General features: G+C 51.1%; 1 protein-coding gene across 4 annotated transcripts in view; it reads left to right on the forward strand.

Annotated features, from left to right (window-relative positions):
• Positions 1-17,740, forward strand: part of GRIK4 (glutamate ionotropic receptor kainate type subunit 4) — a 421,439-nt gene that overhangs the window by 310,736 nt on the left and 92,963 nt on the right. For all 4 annotated transcript variants that reach the window (XM_025893698.2, XM_073903861.1, XM_073903862.1 and 1 more), the window contains 2 exons: positions 8,749-8,901; positions 9,609-9,713. In XM_025893698.2, coding sequence (XP_025749483.1) covers positions 8,749-8,901; positions 9,609-9,713 — 258 coding nt within the window. The remainder of the gene's footprint in view (positions 1-8,748; positions 8,902-9,608; positions 9,714-17,740) is intronic.

Genomic DNA, 17,740 nt, shown 5'->3' on the forward strand with positions numbered 1-17,740 from the left:
ATCTGCACAAATGGACACCTAGTTAGTGTTTGGCCAAGGCGGCGATCCAGCAGTGGGCTTCCTGAAGGAAGGGGCGTGGACAGAGTGCCCGTCCAGCAAGCTGTGTACCTCCATGATTGCGGGGCCTGGTGGAAATCCTAGGAAGGAAGGAGTAACGAAGGGGTCGGAGCTGATACAGAGCTCAGGGAGCTATGATCAGGGAGTCAGGGAGGAGAAGACCCCTGAGAACTGAGTTTCAGGAAAGGTTTAAGGAGCACATCCCAACAAGGTATTTTAGACTTGAAAGAGGTGAGAATCCACAGGAAGGACTTGGCAGGGGTGAGACATCTGAAGGAAAGGGGTTCTCACCACCAGTAGATGGGTTAAGGACAGTGAGGGACATGCTCAGGCACAGCGTCACGGTAGGCCTGGCCTCGTCCCTCCCAGCCGGATGCAGGCCTGGCCCCCTGGTTTCCCAGCGGGTCTTGCAGCCTTGGCTCCCGTATTCTAATGAGCTGCTGGCAGACTGGGAAGGCTCGCAGCATAATACCAGGAAAGGAAACAAAGCCTGCTACCTGCTCTCCAACCCAGACTGTTCCACATTTGGCACCCAGCCTGGGTGAAATAAAAGGTTCCTGTGCCATATTTCCAGTTGCTCTCGGAGGGGCCGAGTCCTTCCGTGAGCGCTCAAACTGACCACAAGCAGGCAGGTGAGAAGCCCGCCCAGGACCCAGCAGGAGGGCTTGCAAGGACCTGACATGCAGGCCAGTCAGTGCCTTTCATGGGACTCTGGGGCCAGCCGTGCTCACACGCGCTCAACAGAGCACTAGCCTCGGAGGCCTAGGACCTGGATTCAAATACCAGCCTTGCCGTGTTCTCGCTCTGTGATCTTTGGTAGTTATGTAACTCTTCTGAGCCTCAGATTCTTTATCTGTCATTTGGGGCTGATTCTGCTTGACCACCTTAGGAGATTTTTGTGAAGATAAAATGGAATATAATTCTACCTTCAAATCACAGTTATTCATCGAATGAGCTAATTTAACATGCTATATGGCAGCCACAGGGGTAGGCATTTACTAATGTATCAGGTAGCTTTTGTTGTATAAATGCTGGGTAACAACCAACCCCCAAATGTCACTAGCATGTGACACTAAGCATCTGTGTAGCTCATGCCTCTGAGCTTCAGGCCAGCTAATCTGGGGGGTGAGGGAGGATTAGCTACAGATTCCTAATCTAGCTGGGGGTCAGCTCATCTGAGCAGTTCACTCCATGAATCTGGGCTGGGGCAGCTCCGGCTCCACGTGCCTCTCATCCTTCCCTGGCCCAGCAGGCAGGCCAGCCTGGCGTATTCTCACAGTGACGGCAGGACAGTGACAAAGCAAGTAGGAACATACCAGACTTTTAGTGCTAATTTCCCAGAACGGGCACACAGCAACTGCCGACTCACATTGTTAGCCAGAGAATGGCACACAGACCAATTCCAAGTCAGGGAATGAGGAAACAGGCTCTACTCTTTTAGAGAAAAAAAGTAAGGAGTCACAAGGCAAAGGGTCTGAGTCCAGGGCAGAATGAAGGATGGGGACCCATCCCATATAGTCCATCCTGGTGAAGAAGAGCCAAAGCCTCTACCTTCCGGGGTTCATGATGTGGGAAGTGAGATCTGCCTCCACCTCTAGGAAAATGCTCCCCCGTGGGATCCTATCCTGTGGAAGCAGAGCAAAGCCCCTTAGTTCTGCCTGGAATGATCAGGGAAGGCTTCCCAGAGGAAGGGGAAGTGAAGACCTCACGGCTGCTCAGTTAGTGTGCGGGACGCGGTACGGGGTGTGGAGGCATCCAGGGTAGAGCTGGGGCCGCATGTCTGGCCACACGGAAGCAGCCCTCGTGACCTCATTTTTGTCCCTCCCGATCCAATCCTAGGCCTCCCAGAGCCTCAGCATCCTATGTTCCCCAAGAATGTTGAGGAGCGTTCAGGGAGTAGGGGGTTCTCCGGAGGTTCCCTCTGTGTTGGGGGTGGAGAACAAGAGTACAAGCCTGCTTCAGAGGGGTGGCGTGAGGAGATGAAGGGTGAGCCTGAGACCTAGCCCTGGTCCCCGGGAGGGGACAGTCAGTCCTGGGTCTCAGATTGTGGCGCTTCCTCGGGCAGCTTTCTCTTGGCCAAGCCCTGTTGTTTTCTTGCCAGCAAAATAAGGACATGTGTTCTTTCTAGCTCAGGAGACCGGGGTGCTCATTCCATTTGTTTCATCTGTGCGCAGAGCTGAGGAATACTGGAGCGCTTCCCACGAAATTATCCCACCTCGACCCCTTTTTTCCTCCTCATGGCATCCTAATAGCAGATGAGAATGGTCACACACCCCTTGTTTGGTAAATGGGGAAACTGAGGCACAGAAGAGGGAGATTAGGGCCCAAGACTTCCTCTCGGTGCCAAGAGCCTTGCAGCCACCATCTCTGTAGCCTCTGAGGAGGAAGGGGAGGTGTTACAGAAACTCCTCACCTGGAGGAATAAGGAAAGAAAGCTCACAGCTTCAAACAGCAACAAATCCTTCTCGAGGCTTCTCACTTAGCAACTGCCTTTTGAAAAGCAGTGCCTCTTCCTGTCTCTTTGGGGGTTGAAATTCCCAGCACAAACAGCCCAGCCCTTTCATTTGCTGGGGAGCTGGAAGGCGAGAAATAATCAGTTCCAGGAAAGCCCAGGCCGGTCTGTCTCCCCATCCAGCTTTCTCAAAAGGCTGCAGACAACTCCTCCACAGGGACCTGCTCTGTCCTGCCTCCGGGGCCCTCTTCTCTCCACCCCCCCACCCCCGTTCCCCTCTGCCCTGTCTCTCTGTCTCGGGTCCAGTCTCTCTTCCTTCTCGTGTCTTCTCCCCGGACTCTTCCCTTCCCCTCTTCTCCTCCCCCGATCACCCTCTCCCTTCCCCTTTCCCCTTCCTCCCCTACACTCCATCTGCCTTCTGCACCCTTGGCATCTCTCTTGTCCGTTTCTCTTCCTCCCGAATTGTGTGCCTCCCCACCCCCATATGCCCCAGGGGGCTGCTGGAAAGGGGGCTGCTCTGAGGACAGAGAGGGAGCATCTGAGCTGAGGGGTTAGGAACCTCGAGAGAGAGAGCTGAGCACCACCACCCAGGCCCAGGCTGCACCGCCAGGTGGCTGACAGCACGCAATTCCCCTGCTTCCCGCCTGATGCTATGCGAACTGCAAGCGGGCGAGCTGTGGATGGAGACACATACCCACTATTTTCACATGCCATTCCCATTAATCACACTGCAAAGAACAAAAATCGTAGAAAATCATTAAAATTACAGATGGCTAGGTTAAGTAATTAGAATTTAGGCTAAAACAGATGTTTGTAATTAAGTGTTTATTTCATTGAATAAAACCCAGATTGTTTGAACTATTCAATGAGATTTTAATGGCTCCTGTCCTGGTCTGATTTTGGGGGGTAGAGTTTAAGCTACAGAGGTTCAGAGACAAATGGGCGTCCAAGAGAATGGGAATCTAGTGATCTGGGCAGGGGAGCTGCCGGGGGGTGTGAAGGATGAGGGTTACAGGTGTGTGTTTGGAAGATATGCTTATTTTTCCTTCAGGGGAGGGGGCGGAAACTCAGCCTCTGTTCCCTGAGTCAGATTGATTCATCTTAATTTATACAGAGTCTTCCGTTCCCCTAAACAATTTACAAACAGCTCAAAAGAAAATAGCAATGAAGAACCAAATGAAAATACAAAAACAAGGGAATCGAGGGTTCCTTGCCAAGCAACATTTTGGTGCCAAGAAAGAGGAGAGGATTTTAAACAAGGATTGAGCCATTTGGGGGATTTAATATTTAGAAGATCAGGGACAGGGGAAGCGGAGACAAGATGAGAGAGGTGTGCACACAGATGGGGCACGGAAGCCACAGAAAGACAGAGGTGGGTGGTGAAGGGAAGGGCGATGGGTTAGGATGGGAGGCAGGAAGGGGCAGGGATGGAGGGGATTCTCCAGCTGGACTAGAGACATGGACGGAGCGCTGTCCCAGAGCCGCTTTCCCCCAGCTGCAATCCCAAGTGCTTGCCAGAGCTAACTTAGTAAATAATAACAGAGGACGAAAGCAAATAGGAGAGCAGCAGGTTGCTTTGGGATGGAGAGCTGCAGTGAGCTGAACATTTGACGAGGCAGAGATTACAGGCTCTCCCTCCAGAGGAGAAGTTGGCTGAGATTGGCGTCTGGGGGCAGATAAGCAGGAGGAGCGTGGGATGGGTGGCAGGCACTCAGAGAGGCAGTTGGAGGATCCAGGTGAGAGGCCCGGGTGCGTTGCCAGAGGAGCCTGGCGAGACAGGGGTTATGTGTGGACGACCCCGAGGAGACCCAGCTTGGGGGGGATGATGTTCAGGATTTAGGAGGTTTCAGCTCAGATGGGCCCAGGCTGGGCCACAGAGAGGACCCGTGAAGCCCGGAGCGCACTGGGGACCGCCACCGTGTCACCTCTCTGAAGGCAATATGCAGATGGAGAGGAGACAGGAGCCTTGAGGCTGCCCCTCTTCCCTACCCATCCCTGCCCCCAGCATCCCTCTCCGGGCTATAATTCCTAGAAGCGCTGGAAGAATCTTGAAGGTCCTAGAGCACAAGATGCCAAAAGAACACTGCAAACAGGCACACGCCACTCGCCCAGCATCCGGACCATTTGTTGATAAAAGAACATCAGCCAAGAAAACTGCATCCCAGACGAGTGGAAACAACAAGAAGCATGTGGGAGGGTGTGAGAAATGGCGTGGTGAGCTGTGTCTGCCAGTCTGCAGGGACTGGGGTCTCTCAGGGCCGGGCACACAGCCTCCTGAGAAGAAGGGCCTGTAGAGGGGGATGAGGAAGCCCAGGCTTCTCCGAGGGCCTGAGGCAACCGTGCCCTGGGAGGAAGGGGGTCCCTTGGGCCTTCGTATTGGTTAAGGCGCATTCAGCTTCCAACGGTGGAAATCTGGTATTAAACTGCCTTCTGCAGAAAAAGGAAGCATGTGACCTTGTGTCATGGCAAGGTGAGAGGGAAGGCAGACTCTGGACTGAGGTCTTCGGAAACCCAGTTTCCTTCTATTCCTCTCTGTCTCCCTTGGTGTCAAGTTCATCCTTGGGCTGGAGCCAGGCTGGCTGCCGCAGGCTCGGGGTATCGTGTCCTGACACCGTAGTGCCGAGACGAGGAGGAAGGACTGCCTCTCTCAGAGACAGGAAGCTTTTCTGAGATGTGACCCCTCCCCCCCGGTCTCAGTTCATGTCTCACTGGTCAGAATCGGGCCGCTGCTTGGTCACATATTGGCGGGGCGATGGGAGGACTCTTGGACCACTCAGGATCACTAGAGAGCTGGGGCTGGATTAGCCACCCCTGAGGCACGTGGCTGCTTGGGGGATGGAGGATACCAGAACAAAATGGCGGTTCTGTTGGGGAGGAAGGGGAGAATGGGTGCTGGGTAGGCAACTCATGGTCCCCTCCCACTGCCCCCTCTGTCCTGCTCTGTCCTGTTCTAACAACATTTCCAAGTGGCTCTTCACTGAGAGGCTAACGTAAGGACAACCAGTCAGACCGAGGGCCAAAGTGGGTGACGGCCAAACCCAGGACAAGAGAGAGGCCTGCCCACTCGCCTTCCCTGCCCCCAGCTCTGGCCCAAGAATCTCGTGCTTCTGTCTGCTGTTGAGAAGGTGAGCACATCTAGAAGATTGCCCATGTTGTCCCAGGAGGCTGGGCACGGGGATAAATCTGACGGAGCAATGACTCCCCGCCGGCTTCTCGAGAGGATGGAAGGACAATGTTGCAGACACAGAAGGAAACCAGACTGGAGAAAGGGTCCTGGGGCTCTAGGCCTGGCCCTGCCTCTGTCCTGCTTGGTGACTTGGGGCAGGAGGTGAATTCTTCGAGCCTCAGTTTCATCATTGGTAAAATAAAAGAGTTGGACTCTTTGATTTCTAGGATCCTTCCCAGTCTAACAGGCCAAGATTTTGAGACTCTCCGAATGGACAGATTAGCTGGGAGACAAAGGAGAAAGTGGGACAGAAATTAGTTTACCATATCATTTAAATAGCCAAATAGAAGGATCTAGGGGCCAATGTCAGTAGCGGTAACCAATGCCCACCCTCCTCGGGTCAATGTTTGTCTAAGCTGGAAAGGGAGAGTCTGTAGCTTTGATCATTTCCATACGTCCTTTTGGCAAGGAAGTGTGAGAGGTCCATTAATAAAGGAGCCACATGTACTCAGGGGGAAATGAATTATGTGCAAAGGACAAGGACAGTTGTGGGCTCGCCGAGAAGCATCGAGTGCCTTGCAGGTGAGCCTGGAATCAGTGAAGAAGGAGCCGAGCTGCAGAGGGGAAGGCGGTGGGCAGGAGGGACCTGAGGGAGGCGGCTGGTCAGCATGGCTCAGCCCAACTGCAGAGCTTTCTCCTGGTCCTGATCACTCCGTTTAGTGCCCCTACCTGCTTGGTCTTTAGGCCGCAGGGCACTTCAGGGCCAGGGGACAGAAAGGAAGGCTGATGGAGCTGAGAGGGATGAAGGCCCAGCCCAGGCACAGGGAACACAGGGGCTCCTGCCTGTATGGATGTCTCGGAGGAGAACAGGAGAGGTTGAGGTCTCCAGTGCTGCCACATCGTAGGAGCTGAATAAATGTGGGAAGAAGGAAAAGAAGCAGGTGGAAGGAAGAAAAGAAGGAGCAAGAGAGGGCTTGAGAGAGGGAAAGAAGGAGGAAGAAGGAGTACGCGGGCTGGGCAGTTTTGCAATGCAAGTGAACGTGGACTGGGGCAGGGAAACTCTCTTGGGCTGTTCTCCCCTGTAATTGCCTTTTAGAAAGATGATCTGAAGTCAGCAACCCCCCCACCTCACCAAGTCGCTGTCACAGGACTCCTTGCCCAACAGGCAGCTGAGCTGCAGAGGGAATAAGTCACTCTTCCCAGCCTGTTTCCTGCCTTGAGCTCCTTGTTCTTGCAACTCTCTGTAGCCTTTGTTCAGCCAGCACCTGCTTCCCGAGCTGACACCGGCCCGCACCCGGGGGGTGCGCAGTTTGCAGAGCACGTTACAGACCTGCGAGCCAGGGAGGCCGCCTCTCATTTACAGGAAACCGTTGTTCTCTCCAAGGTTCCACAGCGTGCTCCAGATCGCTCAGCACATGCATGAGGGCTGGGATCCAAACTCTGGGTTTAGTCCTCCCGGTTTCGAGCTCTTTCTCTTGTACCTCCTGCCTCAAGATGCCTCCACCCTGTCTTGAGAGCTTGAAAAAAATCCCAGAGGTCAGGAGATGGCCTCCCTGCCTCCCTCCTTGGAGGGGTCAGTCTCCCAGGGCCTGGCCAGGGAGGAGGAGGTTGTAAGAAGTGACAGACCTCAATGTCACTGTTCCCATGGGGCCTCCCCTCAGGGACCCTATATGGTTTGTCCCTATCATCATTTACACTCAGTCGGTTTTTCTTGTCGGGGACTGTATGTGCACAGCCTGGTGTCATTGCCTCCTTAGATGGCACACTCCTCAAGGGCAGGCAGCTTCTGTTTTTCTGCCCCTACCCAAAGCTGCTAACATCAAGTCAACTCATTGGGCAGTGCTCCGGCTGAGCCTCGGTGGGCAGATTTCACCCAAAACTTAATTCAGTTCTGGAAATATGTCTTTGGGGGGGGGCCTACGACATGCTGGGTCCCGGTGCTAGAGGCTGTGCGGGATATAGAGATGAAGGCCCTGCGTGTTCCTGCCCTAAGAGCTTGCAGTTGAATAGGGAGATGAAGATGTGAACAAGCTTCACTGGCTTCTTCCCCGGGCTCTTACTCCCTCCGCAGACCTGCCTACATTGCTGGTTTGTTGCTTCTTCCCCTCCCATGCACCCCCCAAGTGTGCCCCACACTTTCCACCCTTTTGCGTGGGCAGTGCCACTTCTGGAGTGACTTTCCCCTGTCCCCAGCTGCTCCTCCTCCCAGATCCATTGATGTTTCTACCAAAATCCTTCAGTGCTCAGTTCCAACGCTGTGTCCTCCAAGAAACGTTTTCTTGATCAGCCAACAAGATCTTCCTCTTTGGACCCCGCCAACATTTTTGTGTCCACTCACTCAGTTTCCCGTTACCCTTGTTTGGGTCCTGTCTCCCCGTACACCCTCTCCTTTCCACTGTAATCTATTGCGGGAATCTTCTGCGGCCTTAGAAAAGCTGGAGAAATAGGAACTGATGCACTAATTATAGCAGGAAGCAGGAAGCCCGCCTTCATCTTAGGGCTTTGCGTTTACCATGTGCTTCATAAGTACCCATGACACTGAGTAGTACTAAGTGGTAGACCGATAGTAGGTATATCCAGGAAGATGCGACATCCTGGGGTCTTCTAGGAGTAGGTGACCTTCAGTTGAGCATCGTAGACTGGGCAAATCTGAACGTAGCATCCAGGTTCCTTCCTCCTGAGATAGGCAGCCCCATCCCCTTCTTAGGGATTTCTGACAGCAAGGGGAGTTGCTACCTCCCTGGGGCAAAGAGAGAAGAGGATATCCTTGAAATCAGTTGGGGCTCTAAGGGACACCTGGATGGTCTAATAGCAGAGACGTCTTTGCCACCACTGTCTTGCCTCGGGCAAGCACTTGAACACTTAGGTGAAGTGGAGCTGGCCCAGAGCCAGACGGTGGGCCCCAGGCAACAAAGAAGTGCCCTTATTTCTCCTTTGTTTCTCTTTTCTCTCGTCCCCCTCCCTTCTTTTCTTTGCTCTTTCCCTTCCCTTCCCCTCCCCCTTCACACCCGTCCCTCCGTCTCCCTGGGCCTCCTGCCGCTGCCTGCCCGCCCGCCGTTCCGCCCTCTCCCAGCTGTCCTCGGCCCTGCTGTTTGATGCTGTCTATGCTGTGGTCACCGCAGTGCAGGAGCTCAACCGGAGCCAGGAGATCGGTGTGAAGCCTTTGTCCTGCGGCTCGGCCCAGATCTGGCAGCACGGCACCAGCCTCATGAACTACCTGCGCATGGTGAGGGGTGGCTGGGGCCCCGCAGAGGCGGGGCGGGGGGATGCTCTGTTCGTGGCCCTGCGCCCACAGGCCTCCTCGGGATATCACAGTCCCGGATAAAACAGCCATCGGCGGTGACCCCATTCCGTGCACTCTGGGTCACAGTTGTTCCCGGATCCCCAACGCCCTGCTGAGGAGGCATGGTTTGGAGCTGGCTTTCCCAGCCATGTCTCCAGCCGTGTCCCCTCTGGTGGCGTGGCTGTGGATCTCTAGCCCACGAAGAAGACATCTCCTTCCGAGAAGCCTGGTGCAGAGTAGCTTGGGTTTTGCACTTAGAGTCAGGTCTTCCTGACTTCCTGCAGACCCGCAGGTGGGTGAGCAGCTGCCCAAAGAGGATAGATTCTATTAACAGCCAACGGCCTGAAGGAGGGACACTGGAGAATTGGAGTTCAGGCTGCCATCCTGGTATTGTGCCGGTTTATGAAGCGGCTATGTGGTCACAGGGTGGGGACATCCTCCTCCTCCTCCAGCCCCAGCCGAGTCTGAATTCACTCCAGGAACATCACATTTGTAGTCAAGAGATCCTGTGGCTGAGAGACAGGCAGGAGAATGGACCTTGGATGGCCTGCTTTCTCTTGGGCATCCTTAAATAGCTCATGTGTGGAATGCTGGGAGCCAAGTGGAACACGGGGCCCATTTGGTGCTGTAACTCACTCTCTCTTGGACAGGTAGAATTGGAAGGTCTCACCGGCCACATTGAATTCAACAGCAAAGGCCAGAGGTCCAACTATGCCTTGAAAATCTTACAGTTCACCAGGAATGGTTTTCGGCAGGTAAGTCTGGCTCCGCCGGCATGATGGTCCATCCTTCCTCGTTGCTCCTTTCTGTGTCACCAGCCCTCCCATCCCATTTCTTCTTGGCACGCAGGATGGCCCCTGCTCTCAGTTATCCCCGGGAGCTACAGGCTGCTTCCTGTGCATGGCTCCCGGCACGCACCGGCCTCCCCCACTTCCTGCCACCGAATTAGCTAGTGTGGGTTAGGGACGGCAGCTCCAGCAGAATACCAAGGGGGAGGCCTTCACTCTCTGTAGGAACAGGGAGGCAAGAGGGTATCACCTAAGGCAGGGATCCCCAGGCCATGCCCACTATTTTGGATTACTCTGCTCCCTGAATTTCACCCTAAGCCTGGAATCAGTGTCAGAGTCCGGAGAGCGTGTGGGGAAGGAACCAGCTGGGTCCCTTCGGCATTGGAGGGGATGGCCAGCTCCCTCCTGCGGGCTCTCCCCTGACCGACCCACGCGCACTTCATGCCGGCCACAGCCCTCCCCTCCTGTCTGCTACCTGTGTTCTCCCGTCAGCTCCGGATGTCTCCATCCTCTGAAGCTCCTTTTCAGCCCCCTCCCGCTCCCGCTCCGCGAGCTTGTTCTCCCTCTGTCCAGTCCTCGCACATCAGTGGAGACAGGGATTCTGACAGCCACTCCAGGGGCCTCCCTGAAGTTCTTCCAACCTCCCCGTCGCCCAGATAATCAACCCCCTATTCTCAGGCTAGGCCTTCTGCAGCCTTAGAAAAGCTGGAGAAATAGGAACTGATGTGCTAATTATAGCAAGAAGCAGACACACTGGAGGGCTTCCGGCTGTCAGAGTAGCTGAGCAAGGGAATGTGCCTCTGAAGGGGCTGCAGTCACCTTTCCCAGACGTTATTCAGATTCTTCCTTCTCTTTCCCTTCCTTTCCTCCTCCCCCGTCGTCGTCGTCATCATCATCATCATCATCATCATCATCATCATCATCCTCCTCGTCACAGAGCAGCTTGGCATTTCTTAAGCTCTTACCACCGGCCATAACCATATTGGTTGTGTCATATGTGTTTTTCATTTAACCTTATAGACCAGGTGCTGTCAATTTATTTTTATTTTAATTGTCTGTCACCTGCACGTAGAGACAGCCTTCTTCCTTTCCAATCTGGATGCCATCTATTTCCTTTTCTTCCCGGGTTCAGTGGCTAGAACATCATGGTTCAATATTGATCAGCTGTTTCTGATCTTAGGCGGAATGCCCTCAGCCTTCACTGTTAAATGTGCTGCTAACAGTAGGTGTTCTGTGGATGTTCTTTATCGAGTTGAGGGCATTCCCTTCTCTTTCTAACTTCCTGAGAGTTTTTGCCATGAAATGGGTGTTAAATTTTGTCAAGTGCTTTGTCTGCGTCAACAGAAAGAATCATACTATTTTTCTTCTTTAGCTTGATCATATGGCGGATTACATTAATTGATTTTCAAATGTTTCACCAGCCTCACACACCTGGAATAAATCCCACTTGGACACAGTATACAATTTTTAGGCATTGTTGGATTTGGTTTGCTAACATTTTGTTGAGGATTTAGCATCTACGTTCTGAGTGATTACTGCAGTGGGCTTGGAAGGTTTTTTGCTTTATTTTTTTACTCCCTTTGTCTGCTTTAGGTATCAGGGTAATATTGGCCACATAAAATGAATTGGGAAGTGTTCCTTTCTCTTCTGTGTTCTGGAAAGAGTTGTATACAAGTGCTGTTAATTCTTCTCTAAGTGTTTGGTGAAACACCCCAGGGAAGCCATCTGGGCCTGGAGATTTCTTTTTCAGGAACCTTTAAATTACAAATTCAATTTCTGAAATGGTTATATGACTATTCAGGTTATTTGTTTCATCTTACTTAGGGTCTATTCATCTTAGTTGGTAGTTGGTGATAGGTACTTTTTATTAATCCCTATTTTATAAGTGAGGAAATGAACACTCATGGAGGTGGCCAGACCTGGCCTTGAACAGTTAGTGATGGCAACTGGTTTTGAACCCAGACATCTCTGACCCTGAAGCCCATGTTCTTAACCATTATGACAGACAAATCATGCATCAAAATCACCTTGGTAACTTGTTCAAAAAGATTTTTAGACTCTACCCTACAAGGGTCCCATTGGGTAGACCTCAGATAGGACCCAGGAACTGATATGACCACTGCTCACGCTCAGGGGGATCCCAGGGAATATAGCTAGCCCACCCTTCTTGGAAAACAACAAGGTAAAAGGAGAGAGTCCAGGGTTAGGTAGATAGCCAGAAACACTGGGCTAGAGTATCACCGAATGGTCATCTCATTTCTCTAACCAATAGATTAACATTTGCTCAGTATGAGTATGAGTTCTGGTTCCCCCAACTACACATTTATGCAGAAGAAGCAAGTCGTTATGAGTGTGGATTTGACCCTAGAGGGTCAGCACACCTACCTCTTTCTATACAATTTTTCCTAGTAGCTAATGCAATTCCACTCTTGGATCTAGAAATGGAACTGCTTCCTTCTGTCAGGCACTGTGCTGGGCTCGGAGGAAATAAAGCTGCCGAAGGCACAGTCCCTGCCCTGAAATAGCTCATAGTCTGGTGACACGGGAAAATAATAAGTGCAATTTGGGGGTTCTGAAGCTCAGATCATGCCCTAGGGCTCCTAATTCCCTGAACAAATGAAGCCTCTAGCCTGTAGGGAAATTGCCAGGCAGACTTCTGTGAGCACAAGTGTTAAAAGAATGGGCAAAGTGTCAGCTTTTCTGGGGCCTATATTGTAGTATGGGACAAACAATAGGCAAGCAAATCCATATATAATACAGTGTCAGTAGTGATAAGTGCTATAGGAAAAATAAAAAAGGGTAAGGAAATATGAAGTGCGTGGGGGTAATCATGGTGGGGAAGCAGTAGTTAGGAGAATATAATGCTCAAGCCGAGCCCCAGACTTACTCCACAGAAGGCCCAGTCCCAGGCTCTGAATATCTCCCCATTGAACCTCAGGCCTGCGTTCGGAGAGCTCCCCAGAAAGAGCCCCCTTCCAACCCCCTTCCATCAGGCAACCTAGGGTGGCAGAGTTGGCTGGTGGCCCTGACCCCACCCTCTGCTTGAATGACAGCTGATTAGGCTCAAAGTACCTCTTCCCCTTTTAACGCTGCTTCTCCAGCAGCTATCTCTCAGGCTGGGAAGAAACAGCATTGCCAGCCCCTAGCTCAGCCCCACCCAGCCCAGCCCAGCAGGAGATTCTGCTCGGGGGCATCCTAAACTGCAGCTACTGGTCCTTCTCTGGCAGCACACAGGGTTGGGGTAAGTAAGGCGTCTCAAACCTCTAGGTGTGCCCAGGAATGACCCAGGGTACTTGCTGTAATCGTACATTCCCAGGCCCCACAGCTATAAATTCTGAGTCAGCAAAATGGGGTGCCTTCCAGGAATCTGCATATTCTTGGCTAGCACCCAGATAAATGATTACAGTGCGGGGGGCGGGGTGGGGGGTGGCACAGGCTATGTTTTGACAAATAGTGCCCTCTGAGCATAGAATTTCCTCTTAACCTCCCCACAGCGCACCCCCATCTTTTTGAGCCAAGGAGTCCATCAAAGAGGATGGTGTTTTTGACCTTCAGCTACCCTAAGGGACACACATTTTTCTAAGTTTTTATTTTAATACCGACTTGTTAACATACAGTATAATACTAGTTTCAGGTGTACAATATAGTGATTCAACACTTCTATACATCACCTGGTGCTCATCACAACAAGTGCACTCCTTTCCCCTCTCCCCCCACCCCCTCCCCTCTGGTCACCATCAGTTTGTTCTCCGTAGTTAAGAGTCTGTTTCTTGGTTTGCCCCTCTCTCTCTTTTTTCCCTTTGCTTGTTTCTTAAATCCCCCATATGCATGAAATCATATGGCATTTATCTTTCTCTGACTGATTTCACTAAGCATATACTCTGTAGATCCATCCTGTTATTGCAAATGGCAAGCTTTCATTCTTTTTATGGCTGGATAATATTCCATTGTATATATACCCCACATCTTCTTTATCCATTCATCAACGGATGGACACTTGGGCTGCTTCCATAAGTTGGCTATTGTAAATAATGCTGCTATAAACATCAGGGTGCATGTATCCCTTTGAATTAACGTTTTTCTATCCTTTGGGTAAATACCCGGTTGGATCATAGGGTAGCTCTATTTTTAACTTTTTGAGGGAGCTCCATACTGGTTTCCAGAGTGGCTATACAAGTGTGCATTCCCACCAACAGTGTAAGAGGGTTCCCCTTTCTCCAGGGACACACATTCTTGATTGGATTTATAAAGTGGATTGCGATAATCCTCTTTATTACCCATTTTTCTTCAACAGATCTGGTGACTGTTGTGCTACTTTCCTGTCTCGCTCAGGCTCTGTGAATACCAGTGAATACCGTGCAAGATGTATCATGGGCACAGACATAGCTCTGCAGCCTTGGTCCCCAGGTCCCATCTCAATCACCAGCCCAATATTTGCCTCTTGATAGGTGTCTTTCCCCTGATTATTACAGGATGAAGAAATGGTTTGGGGAGTGATAATTAATTGGGCTTCTTTTTCAGGGTGGGAGGAAAGTCAGTATCTCTGCTCCAATATTCTTCCAATGCCATCCAGTGGTGCTGGCAGGGGAAGGGGAGTGACCAGGAACAGAGGAAATAACATCTCTTGAGTACCTGTTGTGAATCAGACACCACATGTGTACTTCGCACAGATCCCTTCTGACCTGGGGGACTGCCCTTGAAGGTGGATAAACTCCCACGTCACAAATAAGGAAACTGACACTCAAGGAAGATAAGGAACTTGACCCAAGTTCACTATTAGCAAGGACTTTGGGCCCAGCTAAAACTCACGCTCAGTCTTGTCCAACTCCAAAGCCCATGCTCTTGGACCTCCTGCTCTTGGTTTTTGCTCACTTTCCTGGAATCCCTAAGCTCCCAAATCAAAACACTTTACCCAGGTCTGTTGCTTTGCTGTCACCTGCTCCCAGTGACGTGCTGGGCTGGGCTTTCTTTAGTAATGGTGTCTTCTCATTTGGATTTGGTTTTGTTCTTTCTCTTCCTGTCTGGGCGAGTGGCTATTAAGAACTGGTTTTGATTACTTAGAAAGCACCACACAGGGACCCAGTGGGTTATAATTGGTAAAATGTCTGAACCAAATGCTATATTCCCTGCTGGTGGCTGATTAAGGGATTATTACCATTTTAAAAAATAGTCTTTCAGAATTCAGGGTTATTTTTTACCATTTAAAAAATTACTATTTTGATTCTGTGTGGAGAGGGTTTTCCATCTTGGAATTCTGTGGAACTTCCACTAGAGACTGTTTGGGGGGGAGATATTCCCTAGAGTGTCCCGTAAGGGACATTTCTGAACCTGGACCATCTCCCAGTTGCTTATTTATGGGCCTAGAAGCCAATGGTGTTGCTTCTGGGTTCCCTAAGTCCATCCTCTGGTTCTGCCTACGTGAGCTCTCCCTTCTCCATCCCATATTCTCCCTTTTCACTTCCCAGAAGATGTCCTGGATTGCATTGGAATAGTATAATCTCCCTTCTTCACTTGGGATAAATCAGATTTGAAAGAGACAAGGGAGAAAAAAGAAGCACAGCCTTAAAGGGCCCTTAATTTCTTTCATTTAACTTAGTCTAAAGATCAGAGACTCTGAGCAGCCCCCAAGTGACTTTCTTAGGGCTATAATAAGATGAGCACACCTTTCATCTGAGGATCGGAAATGGCTTAACAGGCTCTAATTAAGCCTTTGGGAGAAGGAAGGCTGAGGCATGGGGGCCTGACATCCCTAGCTAAAGATGCAGATCTCACATTTCCTATGGGATCACTGTGCATCACAATGGGGGTACTTCAGTTTTATTCCTCTGTGTGAAGATGGTAACCCCTCAACTTTTGGCCTTGTTAAACCCACGGATTAATGAAACTAGATTTGCATGGCACTCTCTTTTGCTTGCCTATGGTTAGGTAGAATGCTGGATCTCTGACATAATAATGATAATAGCTCTCCTCCATGATGCCCCATGCTAAGTGGTGTACATAGATATTTAAAATTTCTCATTTTGTATCAGCTATACATAAAGGCTACTCCCTCAGTCTTGCAGGTAAAGAAACTGAGGCACAGAGAGATAAAGTAATGTGTCCACGTCCACACAGCTACTAAGTTCCAGACTTAACTGGGTCCAGGTTGGGCTATCTTCAAAGTCTGTGGTCTTTCACTCTGCAGCTTGGCCCCAGAATGTGTTAGGGGAGACCTCCGAGACCTCTAGTCTAATCTTCCATCCCAGTGCAAGAATGCTTTCCATGCTGTCCCTGAGAGAAGCAGTCACCCAGCCTCTCCTTGAGCCTGCCCTGGGCTGAGGAGTTCGCTACCTCAAAGCACACATTCCCAGGTCTTCCAGGCGGAGGGGCAAAATCTGCCTCCTAATTCTGCCCTCTGAAGCAACTAGAATGGCCCATTTTGTGTTTTTTTACCAACTCTTCAAGTATTTGAAAATAGTTTGATTTCTCTTCATTCACTTCTTCCTGAAATTTAGCATAACACTGTTTGAGCACCTTCTCTGTGTCCAGGGCTGGGAATGTGAGATACATGAGTCATGGTCCCTTCGAGAGCTCATAATCTTTGGGGAAAGGCAAAAACTGTAGTCAACAATTACCATGGTGACCCTTTGATATATTTCCTTCTGCAAATAGCAGCCCATAGCTGTTCCCAATGCAATATGGCCTCCAAATCTCACACCACTGATGCTTTTGGGTTTGTTTAGGTTTCTATTAAAACATGAAGCCCAAATTGAGGACCACATTCCAGATGGGGTGAAATGGGATAGAGCTAAGAGCACCACCCTCACAAACACTAAATTTCCACTGCCCGCATTAGCTTGCTTACCGGAATTAGCCTTCAAATCTTTGATTCATTCAGAACTCCGGACCTTGGGGTCAATTAATTTGTTCCAGTTGCCCCCTCCCCACCCCCCAAAATACTCGGGGTTATTTTCACATGAACTTTTCATAGAAACCATGCTTGAGCCACCCCTTCCTTGGACCACTTATGTACTTAAGTCTGTTCCTATGGAGATGGAGCGAAATGCAGATCTGGCCAAGAGTGGGCGAGGAAAAAGCCTTGAGAACTGATGGCCATGTTTCGTTTTCCAAAGCTGATATAAACGCAGCTTTTCAAGGGGCTGGTTCTCTGGAATGACTTGAGTGTAGTTCTAACGACGCAGGGGGATGAGCCAGATGGCTTTTGTGAGTCACCCTCGCCAACCAAGAACTCAGGGGTCCCATGTCCTCCAGAAGATTCAGGGAATCCAGCTCCAACTTCCTGAGTTCCTGCCGGGCCCACCAGTTGCTGGGAGGACAGGCTGCCTCTCTCGAATTTCCTCTCCTGCCACCTTCCCCGACAAGCCCCTACCACAGGCACGCCTGCCCCCACCTCCAGACCCTTTTCCCCACTTCAAAAGCAAACAAACCAAGAGCAACAGAAAACCCTAGAAAGACCCTGTCACGTGAGAGTCTGCGCCACCATTGCCTGCAGGTGGCATTGGGGGAGCAGTGAGGAGGGGGTCTCCCCTCCGCAGGGAGGCCCTGCCCGGCATCTGTGCCCTTTCACCCAGCCCCTCCCGTCATGAGCCTCTGTGACAGCGCGGGTCCCAGGTCCAATCCGCGCTAAAGACAACAGCCATTAAGGGTTAGACAGGTTGCCAGCTCCTCTGAGAGCGTCCTGATTGCTACTGTCTAATACATTTTCAATTTGAGGAAGGAGTTTACCATAAATATGCAGATCCTTTGAAACTGCCTTTGCGGAGCCTGGCTCGGAGCACTGGAGCGGGGGTTGGATTGCTGGAAATCCGCAGCCTCGAGTGCCAGCTCCCTGGCTGGGGGACAGAGCTGACAAGAGTGGGCCGGCTGGGGAGGCTGCTCGGCGGGCCGTTCCCCATGAGCCAGCGAGCCAGTGAGCACTTTGCCTTTGATGAGGAAATTCTGGGACAGCAGTTCTCGGGGAGAGGATGGGGCCTGCTTTGAAGGTTACTGAGAAG

Source organism: Callorhinus ursinus, unplaced genomic scaffold (assembly GCF_003265705.2).
Source record: "Callorhinus ursinus isolate GAN/ISIS: 27379988/994484 unplaced genomic scaffold, GSC_fseal_2.0 scaffold19, whole genome shotgun sequence".
In the NCBI taxonomy this organism is placed as follows: Eukaryota; Metazoa; Chordata; class Mammalia; order Carnivora; family Otariidae; genus Callorhinus; species Callorhinus ursinus.